General features: G+C 34.6%; 1 protein-coding gene across 2 annotated transcripts in view; it reads right to left on the minus strand.

Annotated features, from left to right (window-relative positions):
* Positions 1 to 7,427: 7,427 nt before the first annotated feature.
* Positions 7,428 to 24,576, minus strand: part of PLPPR5 (phospholipid phosphatase related 5) — a 120,881-nt gene continuing 103,732 nt past the window's right edge. For both annotated transcript variants that reach the window (XM_032247960.1, XM_032247959.1), the window contains exon 6: positions 7,428 to 10,306. In XM_032247960.1, coding sequence (XP_032103851.1) covers positions 10,274 to 10,306 — 33 coding nt within the window. In that variant the 3' untranslated portion in view covers positions 7,428 to 10,273. The remainder of the gene's footprint in view (positions 10,307 to 24,576) is intronic.

Consider the following 24,576-nt stretch of genomic DNA (forward strand, 5'->3'; position numbering starts at 1 on the left):
TAAATTATATTTTTGAATTAATTACCTAAACAGTACTGTAGAATTACTTGTTAAGCATTTGACAAAGCTAAAGAAATGATGGAAGTATACATTTTTAAATGACAACAAATTTGCACATTCCAGATTTCACTTTTCCATGTTCACTTTTAATCTCACACATTTACATTTATGATTTTTACATAACAGTAATTGTAGGGTATAATTTGCATTCTTTTTAAACATAAAATTTAATCATAAACATTTTTCTCGTTGCTAGAGAATATGTGTAATTATCATTTTAATGCCTACATAATATTCTATGTAATTGTAAACCATAATTCAACTGCTTTCCTATTGCTGTGTATGTAGGTTGTTGTTGCTACCGCAAATAACACTGCTACAATCATCTTTGCGATTATTAAATTATATTACTTTTGGAGACGGATTCACAGGAATGAAATTACTGACTCAAGGTTATTCGCATTTTAGTGGTTCATAAAATGTAATGCCAAAGTGCTTTCCAAAGGGATTTACACTGCCAACGGAAATATATATGTGCATTGGTAACATTACATTCTTGCCAGAATTAGGAATTTTAATCTTTTCTGTGTTGTATAACTGAATTGTTACAAAATTTATTTTGAGCCTTTGATAACTGATGCTAGAATACACACACACACACACACACACACACACACACACACACCAAAATTTAAAAATAAATGCCAAGAGTTTACCTCAGGATGTAAACCGTATAAACAATTCCCTGATAACATCTAGATTAACCTGGGTAGACGAGAATTTAGCTTACTATTGTTCTGCTATCCTTACAGTGTTCCCGGGAATTTGTTGAATAAGAAAGAAAAAGCAATAATGAAAAAAAAGAAGAGTTGGAAAATAGCAATGTTGTTTTTAAAAATATATGTTGTTAAAGTGAACAGTGTTAGAGTTTCAATTGATGGTGGTCCAGCTGTTACATCTTTATGTCCTCAGTATTTCAAGATTAGAACCAAGTATTCGGAATAAATATAAAGGCATCTGAAATGGTATGGATCTGATCCCAGAGGCTGTCACCATATGTCTTATGAAATTCCCATTTAAAAATATGAAGTCTCTATCATTTGACTTATCTGGTATAATATACAAGTTGTTCTCCTATAACACAAAACACTGAATCATAAATAAAGCAAGCTAGCTAAGATTGCATGGAATTTTTATAGCATTGAAGTTTCACATTCAATCACTGCAATTTAGGATCCCAGAGGTTTAAATTTTATTTATAATAAAACTGTTTTAACACTGAACCATATGCTAGAATCATTCTCTAAGAGAGCAAATATGATTATTTGAAATTTATTTGGGCACTCGAAGATTACTCTTCATCATGACATCCAAAAACCTCATGTTTCACTTTTTTTAGTAGTGAGAAAAAAATATTCTACTTAAAGATGTACTTACCCACAATAAATATATAATCATAGCACCACTTTTGATGATCAGATGACTTTAATTTGAGCCATAAATAAAGGGCCATCTAACATCAGAAGTACAGCAAATAAGTCAGTGTAGCAGCTGTGGAAACATCCATCACAAAGCCCAGCCATTTCGTTTTATACGACAGAAGTAGAACCCATTTCTGCTGAATTGACTTAATTTTACATACAATAACACCATGGTTATCTGTGTTACATTGGCATCCTTTAGTTCTTCTACAGGGCACAGCTATAAGAGTTGAAATGTCAAGACAGTGAATAGCTGTTATGCATTGAATTGTGTTTTACCCCCCAAATTCATATGTTGAAGTCCTAATCCCTAATGTAAATGTGTTTGGAAATTGGGCCTTTAGAGAGGCAATTTTTAAGGTTCAATCAGATCATAAGGATGGAGCCCAAATCCTATATAACTGGTGTCCTTATAAAAAGACACACCATAGATCTCTCTCCCCATGTGTGTACAGAGAAGGCAAGTCATCTGCAACCCACAGAGAGAGCTCTCACAAGACACCAATCCTGCTGGCACCTTGATCTTGGACTTCCAGTCTCCACCAGAACTGTGAGAAAATAAATTTCTGTTGTTTAAGTCACCCAGTCTGTGACATTCTTTTATAGCAGCCTGAGCTGACAAATACAATAGCAGACTGAAAGTAGGTGAGCAAGTTTCTAAGACAGCTTTCAAGACAATAAATAACAAAATCAACAGCAGAGGGCAGATAAGGCCATTAAAAAAAAGTGAATAGGAAAAGAAAAAAATCATAGTTTCTGAGATGCTTTAGATCAAGGGACTCAACTCCCCTATAAAGCTTTTTATAACTTTCAAGAAATTTATTAGAGCACCAAAAAATGATTCATGTTTAAAAAGTGTGGTAGATTAAATTATGTGTGTATGTATACCAAGCCAGAATGTGAGCAATATAATTTTAAAAGATAGTTAAAATATTAAATACAGGCCAGGCATGGTGGCTCATGCCTGTAAACCCAGCACTTTGGGAGTCTGAGGTGGGTGGATCACCTGAGGTGAGGAGTTTGAGCCCAGCCTGGCCCACATGACAAAACTGGTCTCTACTAAAAATACAAAAAATCAGCCAGGTGTAGTGGTACACACCTGTAATCCCAGCTACTCGGGGGGCTGAGACAGGAGAATCACTTGAATCTGGGAGGGGGAGGTTGCAGTGAGCTGAGATCATGCCCCTATACTCCAGCGTGAGCAACAGAGTGAGACTCCCTCAAAACAAAACAAACAAACAAAAATCAAATACAAATAACTTTGAAAAAAAAATCACTTTTCCTCATCCCCCTTCCTCTGAATAGCTGAAGTGATACTCTAATACAAATACTTTTCTGTCCATTGATCAGAACAGTATTTTTAAATTTGCCCATAGGAAGATAAGTGACCAAGAGAATTAAATCTAATAATTAACAGTTAGGAGACCACAAAATCCTTTTCTGTGTATTAGTATAAAGTATAGACAATATTTCTTTTAAAAAGAAAGCATATATATGGAATTACATATATATATATATATATATGGGGTTTTATATATGTGTATATAGGTGTCTATGTATATATGTATTAAAAATAGGTATATGTATGTATTAAAACATCTGTTTCAAATACACATATATACACACACACAGAGCACCATATATATGTATAGACAGGACCGCCTATTTATATTTATGTATAGGGATATATATGTGGGTGTGTTTGTATATATATACCTATATATAAATATAGAAAGATAGTTCATATACACACACCTATATGTGTCTCTATATTAATATAGATAGGCAGTCATATACACACACCTATATCTTCCTGTATATAAATATACTCAGGGAGTCATATATACACAAGCACCTATATATCCCTATATATAAATATAAACAGGCAGTCCTTACTTTGTACAGCAGTGTGAGACCAAAAAAAATGACCATCCAAGCTGAAACCATACAAAGTGATTTTAATAAGTAATGAAAAAATTATAATTAATGTTACCTTTAAACATTTTATTAAAATATTTAAAACTCTCTTACTGACAGTTTTAAATATAGAGAAAAAGAAAAAAATCGTTGATATTTATTGCATACTCTGTTATTTAAAATAGAAATGTTGAGAATTAAATGTCTTATTTCTTTGTAAAAATTTTACCAAGTAATTCTGTTACAGACTGAATGTTTGTGTTTCCCTTAAATTTGAATGTTGATGCTCTAATCTCCAGTGTGATGGTATTTGGAGGAGGGGCCTTTGGGAGGCATTAAGTTTAGATTAGGTCCTTAGTGTGGGTCCTTCATGATGGGATTAATATCTTTACAAAAGGAAGAAGAAACCAGAGCTCATTCTCTCCCTCTCACCATGTGAATACCTGGGGAAAAGGCATCTGTCTGCAAGCCAGCGAGAGGTCCCCCCCCAGAACCTATCTGGCACTGATTTCGGATTTCCTAGCCTCTAGAACTGTGAGAAATAAATGTCTGTTACAGTCAAGTGCCACATACTGATGATGTTTCAGTCAGTGAGAGACCACACCTATGACGCTGGTCTCATAAGATTATAATACCATATTTTTACCATAACTTTTCTGTTTAGATATGTTAGATACACAAATACTTACCATTGTGTTACAACTGCCTTGAGTATCCAGTCCAGTAACATGCTGTACAGGTTTGTAGCCTAGGAGCAATAGGCTCTATATCTTATAGTCTAGGTGTGTAGTAGGCTGTGGCATCTAGATTTGTGGAAGTATACTCTCTGATGTTCACATGACAAAATAGCCCAATGATGCTTTTCTCAGTGCATGTCCCTGTCCTTAAGTGATGCATGACTGTATGTAAGCCACTCAGTCTGTGATAGTTTGTCACTGCATCCCAAGCTAAGACAAGTTTGAAAAGTGTTTACCACGACCTTCTTGTCATGTAACTTAGGATACAGGGCAAGCATCTTTTCTATGTCTATGCTAATTGCCATATCCTTTTCTGAGTTTTGATCCAATACTGATTAATATTTTATTCTTTGTACTTTGAGTGTTGTGAACTATCTCCAAGAATTCCTTTAATGTGAGTTTTTTTGAATCAGAATTACTTTCTCTATGATATCTTCATCTTTTTCATCACAACCTTTTCCCCAATTTATATCAATAAGCTCACTTTCACTAAGTTTCTCTGGTTGCATTTCTAGAGTCTCTCAGATGGTGGTGGTAGTTTCAGCTATTCCAAGATTGACTATGCTATGTCTTTTATAAGTCTGTTTATGTTAAATATTCAAATTTCACTTTCAGTATTGCCACCTTTTTGTCTCTGCTGTATTTCCATTTTTCTTGGCCAAATCCTCTGTAAATTATGCATTTTTTTTGTAAGATGTCAAGTGGATTTATTACTGGGAGACAAGGAGCCAACACATACAGGCTTTGCTGTCTGTGCGTGAACAGAATAGCAAATATTCAGTGACAGATCACTGGAAGACTTTGAGGAAAGTGAGATGACTGGTCACTAATCATATGTGCATGTGTTATTTTTGTAGTGATTTCTGGACAGAACTGGCAGCAAAGTTTGTACATTTGATTGTTACTCTCAGTTATTATATTGTATCTAAAATTTAATTGCTGTTTTGGTGGGAGTAGCATTATTTAACTAAAGAGTAACTGAAATTTCTGAAAATCAGAATTATACAAAGCAAACACATGCATACACATACACATACACGTCACATGTACATATATAGAATCAATGTGTCATAACCTGATCTTATATTTTAGTTACTTTCCTATTCTTTCTGCCTAGATGGTTTTTCTCCTTTATTTCTGCTTGAAAATTATGTTCTCTTCCTTCATTATTGCCTATTGGAGAAGACCTAGGAAATTTGTCTATAAACAAAGCTTCAGGAAGCTCCCTGTTGCTGTGAGATGCTGGACAGATGGTTCTCTAGACAGCCATCACAAAGGCATTTTGGAATGTACTAGGTGATTGGTGGTGTGGCCATTCTTTTTCAGTTACTTAGCTTTCTATTGACATTTGTGGGTTTCTCATGTTTATCAGAATGAATCGGTACTCAGTAAGTTCGGAACTCAACACTGGGGAGTACTGCTTGAACAAGTTTAGCAGTAGTAAAATTTATGATATATTGAATGTAAAAATGGCCCTCGTCTTCCACCCACCTCTGTGTTCACCTCTTTGTAATGTGACTTTGTAGCTCCTCCCTCACTTCTTGAATCTGGCTGGCCTTGGGACTTTGCTTGGCCAATTGAATGAGATGGCCAAGTGACAATGTACAACTGCCTTGCGTGCTTCTATTCTCTTAGCCCATTCTGCCAAAGAGTTTACCAAGCCTGATGGAGTTTGAGACACAACACAGAGAAAAATTAAGTTGTCCCAAGAGAAGCCATCCTTGACCAGCATACAGCCAGATGACGCCCATATATGAGACAGCACAGTGAAGATCAGCGAGAGCCTCCCAAACTCATCATGGCTGCATGAAAACTTCAGCTCAGACCAGAAAAGGAACTCGGCTGAACCATGAACCATAGACTTATGAATGATAGTAAATGCTTATTATCTAGAATTTTAGGACTTTCAAAATTAGCAAAGTTGAAAGATACAATACTGTTTATGGAGGCACTGCTTTTTAAAAAAAATTAACCTAGTTGCTGGTGTAATCTATAAAAATGCCCTTTCTTTAGTCCTCAGCAGCAGATTAACTCCAAGCCACTTGTCTTACTTGAACCTAAAACAGATCTCTTACAGCTCCATCGTCAGAGCTGCTGAAGTGTACAATCTGGAAGGGCAGAGGCCAGATCTTTCTATGCATTGTTTAGTCAGCACATTGCAAATCATCTGCTTCACAGAATCACTCCGTAAATATACCAAATGAATGAAGGCTGAAATTGCTTCTTGGCAAGGAACAATATCTCTAGGGAAACCTGATTAATACTCAAAGCATCTCACCATTTGGAAAAGGTTTCCCTTTAAAACAAAATTCAATTAAAAATTCATTTTTGCTCTTCCCAAGAAGAAAAAAAGTTCTTTTTCTACAAGCAATAGAATTTCCATGCAAAAATGAAAACACATTTATAAATGAAATAATATGAAGCTAATCATGCCAGAGGATGGCATCTGTCAGTATCATTCTTCTAAAGAATGAGATCTTTGAGACATAGCTTTGAGTTTTCATCTGAATGCTGAAGGTGGTTGTGTCCACTCATCTATATTTTCTTATCTGAAGCTCCTTTGTGAGCAAGGCCACAGAATTGAAAGACAGTAATCTGAGTTTAGAATTTAGATGCTATGATCCATTTATGACTCACAAGACTTGGGGTAGGGAGAGAAGACTTATTATTTTATTAAATGTTAGTCATGCCTTAGGCTCTATCAGGCTAAGATCAGACTATAATCTAAAGTGGACAGGAATGAGGAATTTGAATACTCTTGTTTTTCTCAGAAGAGATTCATTCACTTAAAGTCTGGAGGAAATTCCCTTAATTGATATTCTAAAAGAACTATAATTTAGAAAATTCATTAGAAAGCCCATGCCTGGTAAATTTTGAGATCAATATTTTCAAAGCATAAATAGAACCATTTGGTATATTTCCAGGGTGATGTTTTAGAGCATGCAATCAAAATGTAATAAATGGTGCCTTAGAGGCAGGAATAAGCTAATTACATCAATTCTTAAATGCTTAGCTCAACATAGAAGTGAGACTATATATGTGGCTCATATACCTGCTCAGTGTCTCAGATAGTTTTAGGAGGTTGTGATTTGGAAATAAGGAGGTTGGTAAGATCTCAGGATGGTCCACGAGATGCAGAAGGTTACTCAGCTGTCCAAGCAACTTGTCTAATCTGACCCATTGTGATCCAAACATTCTTCAGTCACTAATTGTTCATGCACATCAACAAGCATTCCTTAATCCTCTACCCCCAAGAAAGACCAATATATTACAAAGTCAAAATTCATTTTTAAATTGAATTTTTAATTTTTTATTTGAAAAATACAATGCACAGCAGAGAATTATTTCCTCCCCTACTGCTCTTTCACAAAGGAAACGGTATGGTAAATGTAACTGAGATATTTGGCTAGGATAGATCCTGAGAAAAGAGAGGCCCAGTTAGAATTGGAAAATACAAAGTCTGTCAAAGAAGATTCACCTCTCTTTTAACATAAAAGAGCCTTTTAAGTTATCACAGGACTCAGTTAAAACATGTGCAGAATTTCTGCCATGCAAACAGAGACTACTAAAATTTTCAGGTTGACCAAATTTTACTGACCTGGGCCCCAAGTAAGTAGAATAAAAAGGAGATGTCTTTATCAGAAAGATATGTGTTTGTCTGCTTTTACTAGACTACAAATGTACATATTTACATATTAATATTTTCTGAAATGTGATTTTCATTATTCTCAGTAATAGCATCATGATTAAGGGCTAATTTCTGGCTTTTGCCTTATTCACATGTATCTTGTCTTTTTCTTCTGAATTTTTTTCATGACAGCATCACTCACTGTACAATCTTGAGCTCAAGATGTTTAAATAATAGAGAAGATTTTACTCTGGTTCTGGGTTAAATCTGAGTTTTTGAAGAATGTATAACTCCTGCATTCAGATCAGGTTTAGCAAGGTGCAAAGAAGCAACATTGACATATGTATATATAGCTAAGACTTCCAATAGGAAAAACATTCCTGTTTGGCTCCTTGGAAGTCTGATGTGGAATCAATAGAACTGATAAAACTCTGGAAGCCTTACTAGTGACCTAGCCTTCTAAGACATTATGATCATCCCCTTCACTTTCATTTCCAATAAGTGAATTCCCTATTACTGTTATTGCCTTAAAAAAATCTTTAAAGAGGGTCAAGACATTCAAAGTTTCTTCATGTTCTAAATTTACAACAGGACTGAATTGCTCTAGAGGTTTGAAATTGGTAGAAATTTGGATTTTCTTTTCTTTTTTTTCCTTTTTGGCCCCAGTAGAAGTGCTTTAGCTTCCACAGTGATAGAAATGGGCAAATAACATCTATTTGGGGAGTAACAGACAATCTTTGGTTATATTTATTTGCTAATCTGTGTTAAAATTACAGAGAAAATTAAAAGTTTGCTTTCTTTAGTACTGTAAACTTTAGAAAGATTCATTTCAGTCAATTATCTACTGCCCAAGTTACTTTGCCATATAAGCCAAAGTTACTTAGGGTAGTTTTAATGATTACAAAATTATTGTTGAGGAGCTCACCTTTCTTACATTAATGATTTTAATCCTTAATTCCACTCGGTCGATGTAAGGTATGTCCCTTGGGTATTCTCCCGAGTGGCAGGCATGGACCTAAGAGTGAGCGTAGAAGGAGAGATGTTGAATTTAGGCTTCTTTTTTACAAAGAAACTCACCTCTAGACTCTTGATATTCACTATTTTAAAACTGGTTTACAAACAGGTTGCTTTATAGTTTTATATTTGAAAAGGGTTCATTCTTAAAACATAAATATTTAAAATACAGCAGAGTTTTTATAATTGCATTCTGGCATTTCTTTGTTTTTTGAACCATAGGTAGTTGCCCAGGATTCTATTGATCTCTGAAAGGCCCCAGTGTCCAAAATGAAATGGCAGCTGTGCTATATTAGAAAGGAATATGAGTTCAGGGCCAGAAAAGCTGAATTTAAACTCTGTCTCTTACTAGTTTGGGATTCGTCATGTTATTTACCCTGTCTTGGCTTCATTTTTCTTATCTATAAAAATAAAGCCATACTCTTAATGTTTATATCAGGTTATTATGAGGAGTACATAAAATAATTAGTGTAAATGTACTTTGCAAAGTATAAAGTACTACACAAATATAAAATAAAATACATTAACTGTATTTCTAGCATTTACATCTTTTAAATTATATGTCAGGGTATAGTTCTTTCTCATTTAAATTCTGTGGAATCTTTAGTAGTAAAAAAAAGCCTAAGAGTGGATTGAGCACTTTTGAGACATTGTTACCCATGGGAAATTACTGAATAGTAAGATACCAGTGCTGAATTCACTCATTTAAACAATCCTAAATACTACCTGCATTCAAAAACAAGTTATCAATTAAGCCACAATTGTCAGGAGAAATAAGTCCAAATAAATAATTTTTAATTATGATACATTACTTATTACAGTAAAAATTGGCATTTTCCCCTTCAAAAGCAGAAGCACCAGTCTTAGAATGTATAGTATGAATGGTATTTTAAGTGAAATATAGCATAATGTGCAAACATTATTTTAGTATAGAACATACTTTCTAAAAGTAAAGTAATTTCACATTGAAATGTTAGAATGGAAATAATGTCATGCTTAATAATAAAATAAAAACCCCCATGACTACTTTCAAAGTCCACTTCAAATTAAATATGGCATACTGCTGAATTGATATATGAAAAGTTTTAAAAATACATGACTAGCCCAAAATAGAAGGTTTTCATACACAAATACGATTTACGTAGAGGTTTCTTTTAACATTATTATAGTAATTCTGTGAGAAACTAAAGTGAATGTTTTATTTAGGAATTTTGTTCATTTGGTCATTACATTTTTGTTGAACACCTACTTTGTGCTAGGCTTTGTTGTAAGTGCTAGGGACACAGAAAAAAAAAAAAAAAAAAAAAAGATAATCCTGCCCTCGAGGAGCTCACAGTCTAGTGGGGGAAACAGATAGGTTGACATTGATTTTAAAATTATAAAAATTATTCAACAACGTTATAAACTTCCTTTGCAATCAAACAAACTTTGGGTGTTATGAATGGATGGTAAAAAGGGATGATGTCCAATGCAGTGAAAAACCATCTGCTTCAATATCATGTGACTTCTGCGAAGGCGGTGATGTGGTTCTGCAAAAAGAAAATGATAAAATGAGAGGCTTGGGAAAATTAGCTTTGTAAAATAGGTAGTACCTTTACAAATAATCATTAGCTTACATACTGAATGTTGAAGTTGCCAAAACATCCAGCATCGTTAAACTAAGTTTTATGTATTATTACATAATTTTAGCTGCTAATTACATATTTTCTTCAATAATCTTAGTTATCCAAATAGATTACAATGTTATACCTGCTTTATTCAAAGTTAACACTGAAATTTGAAGAGACAAAAATGGCAATGCCAGACATGTTAATATTCTGTTCAGTGTTAATGGAATTTTAATGCTGCATGTTGGAGTTTCAGATTAATTGCTCCCTGAGAGACAGATGGTGTAGAATGAGGTGGTGAAATGCTCAGACTGAAATGGCATTTGCTAGTTGACAAAAATCTACTTAAACACTTCATTTTTGATGCATGAATCCAGACTCCAGACTGTAGTCTCTGCTGTTTACCTCAACCATAGAATTCTTAAGAGCTTTTTTCTTTTTTGAAAGCAACAGAATTATGTACAAAGAAACTCTGTGGAATGGCTAATATTTAAATAGATTCAGGCATGCAACAGTCCATGTCATGGCTGCTAAAATATTGCAATGAAAAACTAGTATTATATAATTAATCATGCTACATATGGGCTTATGTCAAGATCTAATATGACTGACAGCTCCTACAAATAACATCAACATTACAAAAGGGTTCTACCACCATACTACCCATTTTAAATGTTTTTTGTATAGTTTTCATATGGCTTTTGCATTGGCTTTTTTTTTTTTTTTTTTCTTTGAGACGGAGTTTCGCTCTTGTTACCCAGGCTGGAGTGCAATGGCACGATCTCGGCTCACCTCAGCCTCTGCCTCCTGGGTTCAGGCAATTCTCCTGCCTCGGCCTCCTGAGTAGCTGGGATTACAGGCACGCGCCACCATGCCCAGCTGATTTTTTGTATTTTTAGTAGAGATGGGGTTTCACCATGTTGACCAGGATGGTCTCGATCCGATCTCTTGACCTTGTTATCCACCCGCCTCAGCCTCCCAAAGTGCTGGGATTACAGGCGTGAGCCACCGTGCCTGGCCCATTGGCTTTTTATAATAAATGAAATCATAAACAGAATTTCATATGATGAATGTATACCATAAAATTTCTTCAACATACATATAGCTCTTTTCAAGTTAAAGTATTTTAATTCATTAAAACATATTTAAAATGTGTGTAAAGAAATTAAATTCATTTTCATTGTATTTAGGCATATTAAACCACATGAAAAGAATCTCATTGACTACAACTTAGGGCACTATCTTCTAGGTTTGACCCACTTAATAAAAGAGAAAAAGTTAGTAAGAATCAGGAGTTAGCAGAGCATGCTGACCTTTTCACTAACTACTGATAACACTTTAGAAACTTCAATTTCCCATTTAAAAATGCATGATGAAAATGCCTGGAAATTCAGTAGCTCATCTCTAAGTTTTCTTGAGTTTTCCTTACAAAAGCTCAGGCAAGACTTTAGGATAAAGATGACTTGTCAGAGTTATATAATGCACTATGATTGAATTAAAACAATAAGAACTGTGGAAATATACATCACAGTTTTATTTTCCAGTGGCCCCATGGGTACTTGAAACCAGTGAACTGAGAAAATGCAATTTGATATAGAGTGTTTCAGCACAAAACTGCCATGAACATCACACTTTTTAATAGGATCTAGAACAACATAATTTCTGCAAAGATGTTAAGACAGAAATTAAAGATTAATCAGTGAATGGCAACTGGTAGGTAGGAAAAGGTCAATAAGGGGCAGCAGAGAGAAAAGAAAGGAGGGAAGAAAGAACATGGATGGTATCCCAAAGGCCACTGGCCTAGGCCTCTGTGTTCCCATTGTTGAACCAGATAATGAAGGGATGGTTCACAGGTCTCATTAAATTTGCTGAAGATGATCTTAAGGGGACAACCACCATCCTGGAAGGTAGAATTAAATACACATTAAAGGACTTTAATAAACAGAGAAATAATCAGAAGCAAACCACTGATAATCATTGCAGAGCTTGACAGAAAGAGAGGAAATACCAAGTGCACAAGTGCAAGCTGGAGAGAATGACAAAGAAACTGTAATAACTGTACGGTGACCATATAATTTATCATCTAAACATGGACGTGTGGAGGGGAGAAAAGGGTGCTAATACTACACAGGGACAACAGGTTTAAATGACGATTGTCTCAAATAGGAATATAAAGTCACCTTATGCTGTGTTTTAATGCATCCACTAAAAGGCACATGTTGGGAACTTAATCTCTAAGGCAACAGTGTTGATAGATGGGGCATAATGAGAGGTGATTAGACCATGGGGATTCTCCACTTATCAATGAATTAATGCCCTTTTCATAAGTCTGGGTTTGTTATACAAAAGCAAGTTTAGTCACCTTCTCTCTCTTGCCCTCTTTTTTGTGCTTCCACCATGTTACGATGCAGCTAGAAGGCCCTTACCAGATGTGAGCACCCTGACCTTGGACTGCCCAGCCTCCAGAACCATGAACCAATAAATTTCTGTTCCTCATAAATTACCCAGTTTGGAGTATTCTGTTATAGCAACACAACACAGACTAAAAAACCTTAATAACGAGGCATGGAATGTACAACTGTAGGTGAGCTATTGAGATCTAGGAAATACTGGAATTCAGTCTTGGCATTTAAAATCACATGCTGCAGTGATCACTAGATCTCCTTTTAACTGCCCATAAATTTAAAGCCATATTACTCTTTTCCTATACCAAATCGTTACCAAGTTAAACTATAAGAAGAACAGTTGATTTCCAGACCAACTGTATTTTTAGATCCCAGGATTCTAGGGAAAACTCTTACCCCCGCCCCAAATTAGCATCCTTTCCATTTCAAATCTCTTTAGTTTCAACTTCTGAGATTATTTCATTTTTTCCTATTTGACTGGGATTAGAAGTATCCTGCTTGGGGCTCATAATTTTAAGGTAGCTGTGGTTAGCAGACAGATAAACAGATGAAAATAAAACACTGAAATGACTGTGCATAGGGAAGAGAAAATTAAGGGGAAATTTAATCATAGTACATGAAACATGAAAGGAGTGTACAGACAGATCAGAGAGCTTCTGTTCATTTACTTTACTGTTTAAGAGTAAATGAAACTTTGTCTTAAATGAAAGAGATGAATTCTTTATCTCAGTAGTTTTTTTTTGGTTGTTCATTTGTTTGTTTTGAGATGGAGTTTCACTCTTGTTGCCCAAGCTGGAGTGCAATGGTGCAATCTTGGCTCACCGCTACCTACCCCTACTGGGTTTAAATGATTCTCCTGCCTCAGCCTCCTGAGTAGCTGGGATTACAGGCATGCACCACCACAACTGGCTAATTTTGTATTTTTGGTAGAGATGGGGTTTCTCCATGCTGGTCAGGCTGGTCTTGAACTCCCAACCTCAGGTGATCCGCCAGCCTTGGCCTCCCAAAGTGCTGGGATTACAGGTGCAAGCCACCACACTTGGCCTTTTTTTAAGTTTAATTCTCTTCTGGCACAGGAGTGATTTTCCCTGAAGGAATCTAAAAAAGGGACGAGATAATTATTGAGGTCCTTTTTTTTTCTTTTCGAGACAGAGTCTGGCTCTATTGCTAGGCTGGAGTGCAGTGGCGCAATCCCGGCTCACTGCAACTTCCGTTTTCCAGTTTAAAGCAATTCTCCTGCCTCAGCCTGCCGAGTAGCTGGGACTACAGGCACTCATCACCACGCCTGGCTAATTTTTTGTACTTTTAGTAGAGGCAGGGTTTCACCATGTTGGCCAGGGTGGTCTCCATCTCTTGACCTCGTGATCTGCCCACCTCGGCCTCCCAAAGTGCTGGGATTACAGGCGTGAGCCAATGCGCCCCTTGAGGTCCTTTCTATAAGAATCTATTATATGATTCTACATTATACAGCTTACATTACCAAGGTATGTGCATGCATAATTTGAAATATACAAATGGCCTAATTCCTATTCAGAAAGTTATGATCTGTTCACTTCCCCAGAAGCATTTTCCCCAGTAACATGAAAAACCAGACTTGTGTTTAATATTTTCAGATTGCTGTTTTGAGAAATGGACTGCCTATGAGGCAAACTAGTTGACAAGGGGTTTCTCTTTTCAATATGGCTAAATTCTTAATATGCAATCCTAAATCTTATTAGTAGATGAGACTGCAAAAAAGCAGTAGGCAAACCAAAAAGCTCATGCTTAAAAGTTCTATTCTGAATCATGAGCAGAAAGTGGTCATATAATTTATCAGCACAATTCCTAGTACCTTCTGCAATTACATCTACAAAAGCTTACCATGGAGATGACAAAGCTTAACCCCGAAGATTAGAATATGCTACATGAAGCATCCATTAGAAAGTGTTCATTCAGGTGCACAGCAAACCAGTGAGCAAAATACTGAGTCTGGTCCTTGAGTGCAGGGGTCACAAGGGAAAGCAAACACTTTGTTTCTGAAAAGTTGTTCTGGATACTTAAATTTCATAAATTTTAAAGTCTGTATAGCATGTCCATTTTGAAAGCTCTAAGTTCTCCATGAAAATCTCTATTATTCTATTATTCTAATATTACACCTATTTCTATTTCTATAGAAAATACATTCTGTAATTTAAAAAAATGTTACTTAAGACAAAACTGTCATGATTCATGCCATGAAACTTTTGTGATGACTGGCCATCTGGCAAGATCTGTCACTCAACAATCAACAAATAAGGGGGAAAAAATAAGGGAAAATGCAACAAGGGCACTCCAGGGAAGTGTTTGGAATTACAACTATAGGAAAACAAACAAAAATGCCATTATTAATGGCTACTTAGTTAAGGAATGCTAAATTCACATTAATGGTTGAAAAATAAAATATATTTTAAAGATTAATAATTCTAACAACAATAGCAACAACAAAAAGCTCTAGTTTCCAGATTGATTTTGGCTGTAAGGGAAACCCGCACAGAAGGACACATTTTTCTGTATTTGCCTTAGCTTTGCAACCCAACTCCAAAACCAGTGCGCTCCAGCGCACATACGTTTATTGCCTTAATTGAAGGTGTTCACAGTGGCTTATTCCCATTATCCAGCTGAAGAGCCTGGCAAGACAGTCTTTAAAGGACCTTTCCTGTGAATTTTCTTCTTGACCATTCTCAATAGGTTGATTTCGGCACACCTACAAAATGTGTTTTACATATTACTTAAATGTGTATTTAAATAATGACTTAATTTATTTAAAGTACTAGTTTATTTAAAGTTCTATGCTGTTACATTGTTAGACCAAATGCTGAGATTAAATATTATTCCAGTTTCATTCTTTCAAGATGATTGATGATAAAAAGTTTTGTGTTTTAATAGGAGAGGCTGTCAACAATCAGCATAGGTTTTTAACCTAAACATAAAATGGGACCTGTGTACTTGTCTTTCACGCAATGATTTATGTCTTTGACTCTATCGCTGAGGAAGCTGTGAGTTACAGAGGTCTTTGCAGACAAGTCATCTGAATGTCAAGTGTTTAAATGTAGGCTCCATCACAACTGAAATTTTGGCAAGCAGTCGAACCTTTCACAGACCCAGCTTTCTCATCTGTGAATTAGAGATAAGAATACATACTTGAATGGATTTTTATTAAGATTAAATGGGATTATATACACAAGGGTTCCTGCCTCTACTCAAACATATTCATCATTTATTTATAGTTACTTACAAAAGCCACAGAAACAAGCTAAAAAGGAAAGTTTTAAAAAAAAGAAAGAAGAGGTCAATAAATAATTTTTAATTAATTGGTTAGAATTTTGCAAATAAAACTCACTATTTGACTGTAAAATACACAATTCTACCAATTTGCAATGCTCATATCCAAACAAACTTTAAAACCCAAAAAAATGTTTCTTACAAGATTGATGCAAACTCACTTGGTGACAAAAACCTGATCTGTTGTGAGGCAATTTATACTCTATGTTTTGCTGCAGAAATGCCCATCTGTGATTGCAATTGCTGCTCCAGACCCTGTTTCTGTAACCGAATATACATATTCCTAAAATATATAATATTTAGAATTCTGAGAAAACATCTACCACTAAGGATTCTGGAGAAGGAATCATGGTCCAATAAATTAATCAACAATTCTGACATAGCCTACGTTGCATCAGGAAAAGACAAGTGGATGTCACAATCTTGAATATTGTCCCTGTTTATTTTGCAATTTGCTGCTTTAACTCATTCATTCGCTTCATTCATTGTGTCGTTTGAGGAGGGGAATCTGGGCAGAAGAGAGGAAAAAAGCAAAGTACATGGCGTATGTGTTCAAAGGTTCTACTTTGTCACATTGTTTTCCTTCTGGTAGGTTGTGAAGTTGGTGAGTATTTTAGTAAAGAGAAAAAAATGTTAGACCCGTTTAAGAAGAAATTAAATTCAGACTTCAAGCTGTGAAACTGATTCTAAAATTTATGTTGAACAATTTCTTGTTGTTTTAAGAAGTTAGAGACATAAAAGCTAACATGAGACAGAACCAGAGTTTTCTTGGGAAAGATGACTTTTTGGGGGAATATTAACCTTTCTGTTTCAGTTCAGAGTTTTATATTGGTTCAGAGTTTTTTTTCCTTTCAGAAGTTTCCCTTTTTTACTATTCAGAGAAAGAACCTAACAGCTACCTTCTAAAAGAATCTCTAGACAGCTTTCTGTAATAAGCTAATTAAACCAAAGGGTGGCAGGCCCAGTTTTTACTAGAGCATTAGCTACAGATCTTATAAAGTATTTTCAAGTCCTGAGAAGTCAAAGAAGCTTAAGGTTTTTCACACCGAATCTTTAGGGGCACTGATTCTCTACTGTGGCTTCATGCTGGAATCACCCAGGATCTTTAAGAAAATACTGATGCAACCCCAGAGACTAGGATTTAATTGGTGTGAGGCACGACCTGGTTACTGGAATTTTTAAAGGCTCTCTGGATGATTATAACGTACAGCCAATATTGAGAACCACTGTGTCAGAAGTGCTGCTGGCCCAGGTGTATCCAGATCAAGTACTGGCTGCACATCCAGATCACCTGATATGCCTGATGTAGTACAAGTGGTTAAGGCTCCAAGCCTAGGCTTTCCGGATCAGAACGTCTTAGTGTGCAACCCAGATATCTTCTCTTTTTGCAAGCGCCACAAGCAATGGAATTATCTTTTATGCTAGTCTGAGTGCCACTGCCTAAAACTGAAGAAAAGTGATTAATGAAGTAAGCATTATTAGGGAGGTAAAATCAGTTCCTTAAGATGCTATCCTTTCACTGACAAAGAGTATCGACTAAAACATCAGTGAACCTATTCCAAAAAATAAATAATTGAATTCAAGCCTTTTGACAACAACTGCACATTATGTGTCATGCTCAGAGCTTCACAATGCATAAAGGTGTTAAGAAGACATTCAGCAAACACCTGTTTGTCTCACTGTTTTCTTTTTGAGATGGAAGCTTCACAGTGCATAAAGGTGTTAAGAAGACCTTCAGCAAATACCTGTTTGTTTCACTTTTTTTTTTTTTTTTTTTGAGACGGAGTCTCACTCTGTTGCTCAGGCTAGAGTGCTGTGGTGTGATCTCGGCTCACTGCAACCTCTACCTCTTAAGTTCAATCAATTTTCCTGCCTCAGCCTGCCTAGTAGCTGGGATTACAGGTGCACACCACCATATCCAGCTGATTGTTTCTTTCACTTTGACTCAATGTTTCCCAAATATATTGACATGAAATTTCATGGAAATATATTAATATTAATGTGTTTATGGGATTTGGTGGATGTGGGTATCCATGCACTTTGTCCTCTAAATTTGTTAACCACTCCAACTATGATAACCTTCTTCTCTACCACACTTTTATCCCATATTCATAGCTATATTCTCAACCAGTAATCACGTTAGAAACATAAAATCACAGGTTACCTACTGTCTTACCTCCCTCCCACAACAAGGTTTCTTTGGCCATGAGGAAATGTCCTGACTACTAATTTATCCATCTGCTCCAGTCTATCTTGCTCCTCATGAATTCAGCTTCTTTTTCACTCCTTCTGGACCCCATGGTTGATCATCTGATCAATCTTTAACAGCATCCTCAAGACTCTTGCCTGTATCTCGACTGCTAACAAAACCATTGCACAAGCTGGATCATCCACCTGGAACATTCTTTGCTCTCATCTTCACTTGGCTCACGGTCCTGCAGATGTCCCCTAAGATAATGTTTCTAGCATTGCTAAGTTTAGACAGGTCTCCCTTTATGTGCTCCTCCAGTATAGCCATCATCATCTTCTATATATGATTACAAAATTCTCTCCCCACTAGAGATACCATAGTACCCCATATTTGATATGTTATATTTCATATATTACAAATCTGATTATAAATAAAATTTAACTATACATAACAACTGATGATAAGGTAACTCATCAGTAAATTGTATCCATGGCTTGTTTTATATACTAATACTTTAACCTATAAAATTGGCTTCTTCTTAGTTATTTAATTTTCCTTTCTTAAATGTTTTAGATTTGCCAAATAAGCATCCTAATGCTACTTGACAGAGAAGAATCAGAGGATGTGGATAACGGGCCAAGTACATGATAAATTTTTGTTCAACCAGGAGCTGATTAAAACTCCTCATTTAAAGCTTGTCTGTTTTCACAAAGAGGCACCAGTTGATAAAAATCTGAATAAGCTACATCAAGATTCAATTTAGAACCATTCAAAATCATAAGGGCCATTAGAAATGACACAGATAACTTGGAAAATTTTTATGAAGGCAAATATATGTTTACCATACAACCTGGCAATCTCACTGCTAAGTATCTAAAATAAATAAAATACATATATTCACAAAAAAACCGTATATGAATGTTTGTATTAGCTTTATTCATAACTGTCAAAGAATGGAAATAACCCAACCTTCAACTGGTAAATGAATAAACAAACTACGGTACATCCATACAGCAGGATACTACTCAGCAAATAAATAGGAAAAACCCAGATTACAGATGCATGTAAAAATTAAGTCAGACTCAAAAACTCAAAGTGCTATATTCTGCATCAGTCCATTTATATAACATCCTGAGAATGGCAAAATGCTAGGAACCAAAACAAATCAGTGGTTTCTTGGAGTTGGAGACTGAAGGAGGACTGACCACAAAGGGGAAGGCAGGAACATTTTGGAGTCATAGAAACATTCCCTAACTTGATTATGGTGATAATTTCATGATCGTATGAATTTGTCAAGGCTCATAAAACTGTATGCCAAAAAAGGATAATGTTACAGGATGCAAATTATGCTTTAATAAATTCCAATTTTAAAAATTGGGACCACCAGCCATAACATGAATGAAGTCTAAAGGCCAAGACATGTCTAAAATTTGATTTGTCAGTTATTAAATTATTGTTTCAACATCTGGTTGTTTCAGTACAAAAGAAAACACAAAATAAGTTTATTGTAAAATATTCAAAAATATAAATTCAAATTAGAACTTTATTTATTTTTGGCCTGTAAGATTGGTAAAGATCATGAAGAACAATGTTCTCCATTATGGCAGAGAACAGAAGGATATGAATTAAACCAAAAGCCTTAGGAGTGTTCATAGTCTTAGCTTCAGCATTTCTATGTCTGTGAATTTATTTTATTAATTGAGCTTACAAAAATATATGTTTAAGGAACATTTATCTTAATATTACTTATAATTGTGGAAAATTGGAAGTGGAAGCAATCATTTATGCCTAACAAATGTAATGGTTAGATAATTTATATGGATTATAATTTTAAAAAATATAACATTACATTATGCAGCATAGTGATTATGATTTTGAGCTCTGAAGTGACAAATATGGAACATATTTCTGTGAAAATAGAAAGTAAGGATTCATATTCTTGTTTCAGAACACAGGCCAGTTGTGTGACCTTGGGAGTATTACTTAACCTTTGTCCCTTTCTTTGTAAAATGGAAATAAGACACACTAAAATGACTTCACATATTTTATATGTGAAGTTCTCTGCATAATTCCAAGCATCTGTTAAGCTATAATTGAAGATTTGCTTTTAATATTATACCTGAAATGACTGTTATATTTATTGATCTGAAATCATAGCTATGATGCATTTTTATGTGAATAATAGCATTAAAATATACAGGGAAATTCTGTATTCAACACCAACCCATTCACACATTCATTGGGTCTTGAAGGCTGTTTTAAAAAAATGTTTCCAACGATTATTGTGGTGACCTCATAGATACTTCCTATTCATTTTTGGTTTTGCTTATGCAGATTTTCAGATCATAAACAATACATACAAATTATTTCCTGATTGCTTCTTTAATCAAAACTATAAAAAATAAACTATGCTTATTTACCTAGTTTTTTTACTATTGCTTATTTACCTAGTTTTAGTCAAATAAAATTTTATGTTTTTTCAACAAAGAGTTTTCACAGTACTGTGATCCTCTGATTGATTTTGAAGACCCTCCATAATGTCTTCAGGATGGTCCCCAGCAAGGGAACAGACTTGAAAAAGAGGGAGATGAACGTCTGGGATTAGGTTCCCATCCATGTGTAACTAATTATGTGTGCATTGGAAATGGTTTTTAAATCTGTCACTGATTATTCTCTCCTTAACTAATGACTGAAGAATCTCATAATTTAAAGACACAGCCATAAATTCTGTATTTATTCACACAAATGAAATGAGAAAGTTTTTTTTCTATATTCAAAAGTAATTTACTGAAAGATGCTTTTATATAAGGCCTGTTAGATAACTGAGGGGAAATGCTGGCTTTCATTCTTCATGTAGTATATCATAATTCATAAATGGTATAGAAAAATAGATGCTGAATATAGTGGAGTACAAATAGGAAAATGACATATGGCAAAATAATAACAGAATGTGCTAGTATTTTTAACCTACAATGTTGATGCCTGTTGGAAATTTTTAAGCTTCTAATTTCAATTTACTTTTTTAAAATAAAATTAAATTTAACAAATAACACAGTATAGCATGTAAATATTGATTTACTTCAAATATTTTTCATGAGTGCTCAAAGCTTACATTAAGAAAAATGCCTAAATATGAATATATTTAGTTCCACTAACTATTCCAATAGCTAATCACTAATAAGATTGTTTTGACAAGGTCCTATATAACATTTATATTACAGTTCAGCAGCTCTATAAAACAAAGATTTGCATTATAGAAAATCAACTGAATCTTAAATAGATTGCCAGAGTTACTCACGCACGACATTCTGAAACCTCAAAGGAATTTATCACAGGAAACACAGTAATGTATAATCATATTTGTCTTGGCAAGAAACCACAGGATTGTTTTGCTATTGCTACGACACTAATATATGCAACATTTTATACTACAATGTTTCCTGCATATGTGCTATGTATGAAATAGACAATCTGTATAAACTTTTAAATCCAATAAGTCTTTGTATGGGAGTATCATAGTATGAAATTAAAAAAAAATAATAATCCCATTGAGGAAATTATTATTGCGGGAGGGAATTAACTTGTGTGAAGCATTCACTATGTGCCAAAAAGTTTATCTGTGATGTGTTAACTCCAGCAATTATCCCACAGGGAAACCATCATTGTATCAACTCTATTTCTATCACTTCTTCAGATAAGGAGAGGAGGAGTGATTTGTCTAACTACACCTCGTTATTATGCAGCTGAACCACCAGGCTTCAAACCTAGCTGCAAAATCCAAGCTCTCTGTCCACCCATCACTCTGAATAAATTTCAGTTCATGCTTCACCATGACCTCTGCGATCCTATAAAATCTGCAAAAGAGTCAATCAATGTAAAGTTCAATTTCTTGGGTCACTGTGAAGTCTTTTAGAACATTCCTATCCATATAAATTTTTTTTTGCAATTGCCTTGGGAATTGAACATGGTAATTTTCATCTGTAACAATACATACTCATTATAATATTTCTAGATTTTTGGAGCTATCATCACTTCTTACCACTTTCATTCAGCTGGTGTTTCTGTTAAGAAGGGTGTGTTTTTACACGATGAGCTTCATTGGGTGATACAGGTTGGTGAAAAGCCTGTATCCTAAGTACAAAACTGAATCTTGTAAATTATTCCTATCATTACTTTCCCTTTTGTTTTGGCAAGAAAGAATTCCCTTTGGTTCAATTGATTGATATAACAACAACCTAAGAAAAAATAATGCCTGGGTTTGGATGGAAAAAATTAGTTCCTCATGAAGCATTTTCAAATTAGCCAGGAGTGGTTATTGTGGCCTGCTGTAACGGCCGTAATTAAACTATATGGATATTGATTTCCCTTAGATCTATTGGAAATATCCCATTTTCTATCAAATCCTATCTATCCTTGTATTTATTTTTAAATATTTTTGTTCCTTTACCAGATAAAGCCTCTTCCTCTATATTTTCTATATGGCATCAGTTAAAATGGATTATTATCTCCATTATCTCCATGTGTTTACCCATGCCAATCTCATAGACCCAGCATTGGGCCTTGGAGTGAAAATACGCACAGGCAGGAGAGAGAGAAGGACTAAGGAGATCAGTGCTTTGCCGTTGGGGTGACTGCAGTCTGACCTATGATGATCATCCGGAAGGGATGCCAATGCACACCTTCTACATTAGTTATAAATGAGAGGAATCAAGAAAGGACAGGAAAATGCCATAGCTACAGGATCAGCATATACTATGGGTAGGGGAGAGGGATGGTTTTCTTAGTGACACTCTGGCTGGGAGCCCTTTTCTATTGTAAATCATGAGGTGAGATAAGTCCTCTAAATCAGCACTTCACTAACAGCAGACTTTGCCAAATAACATCTAGACAGTCAAAATGGCATAACATGGTTTGGTTTATTGAGATTTAGTAAGCATCATCTGTAGCATTCAATTGGATTCTTAAAATAGCCTTTCAGATTCTTTTGTAGTTCCATGTTGCTCTCTTATTCTCCTCTCTGAACAAGCCATTTCCTTCCTTAAAGTCCTTTTTGGAAGGTAACCAATTTTTGGTTAAGGAAGTCCTTTTTGAAAGGTACCCAATTTCTTACAGATAAGAATCACCTTCTTAATGTTGCATAAAAGAGCCTTCCTAACCTTCATCCAAAGTCACACAGAACACTTTTCCTTGTATTTATTTCCTAATTGTATTTGCTCTCTACTTATTTGCCTATTTATGAGCTTTACCAATTAGGATGTTTTCTATATTACAGCCATCAATCTTTTGACATGTGTGTTGTTTATATTTTATGCTTTGCAATTGGCCTTTTGTAAATCATTTTAAACTACTCTTGGTAACTTTTTTTTTCAAATGCTTGAATATGTTTTCTAGTTAGCAATGTCAAGAAAGAAGTAGTGATAATGAGTCCCACCTTTATGAAATCTGGAGAATCTTAGACTTTTATATTTTGACTGATACTATCTAGACATTGTCTCATTTTGTCATCTAATATAATTTTCTTTTCTTACATAGCTTCTCTTTAAATTTTATAATTTTGTACTGTTTCTGTTACTTTATTTTACCACAGTTAAATCTAACTAGTTTTATATTTAAATGGTTTCTATTCTTTCCACCAATTCATTCATATCCTAATTTGATCTCTAGATGCTGGTGTATTAGTTGCTAAACATTTTCTGTACCTTTTTGAGAGCAATATAATTTCTGAATTATACTGAATTCTTGCATAGCTGATATTTTTATGATTATTTTAATACTTAAATGACTTTTGAGTGGAAAAATAGAGTTATGTTACACACTAATTCCTTGAAAATTCTGAAGACATTATTCCATCTAGAACAGATAGAGTAGGATAGATCTTGTATCTAATGCTATGCAGACAAAAGTCTGAGACCAGCATGCTATCAGCCTTGGTAAGTAAACTACTTTTTCTGCCTTGTGGTTGTTTTGTATTAGTTTTCACTAGGTAATATTATCTAGTATATAGCATATACCTAGTATACAGTATATATATGTTTACTATATACTATATACAGTATACAGTATATATATTTACTATATACTATATATATACTATATATATTGTAAATATATCCTATCCTAGTATATATATATATATCCTAGTATATATACTATCTAGTATATAGAATATATACATATATACTATCTAGTATATAGAATATATACATATATACTATATACTAGGTATATACTATATACTGGGTATATACTATATATATATACTATATGATATATAGATATTATACTAGGATATATAT

This window comes from Sapajus apella, unplaced genomic scaffold (genome assembly GCF_009761245.1).
Source record: "Sapajus apella isolate SASKATOON/1434 unplaced genomic scaffold, GSC_monkey_1.0 scaffold64, whole genome shotgun sequence".
Lineage (NCBI taxonomy): Eukaryota > Metazoa > Chordata > Mammalia > Primates > Cebidae > Sapajus > Sapajus apella.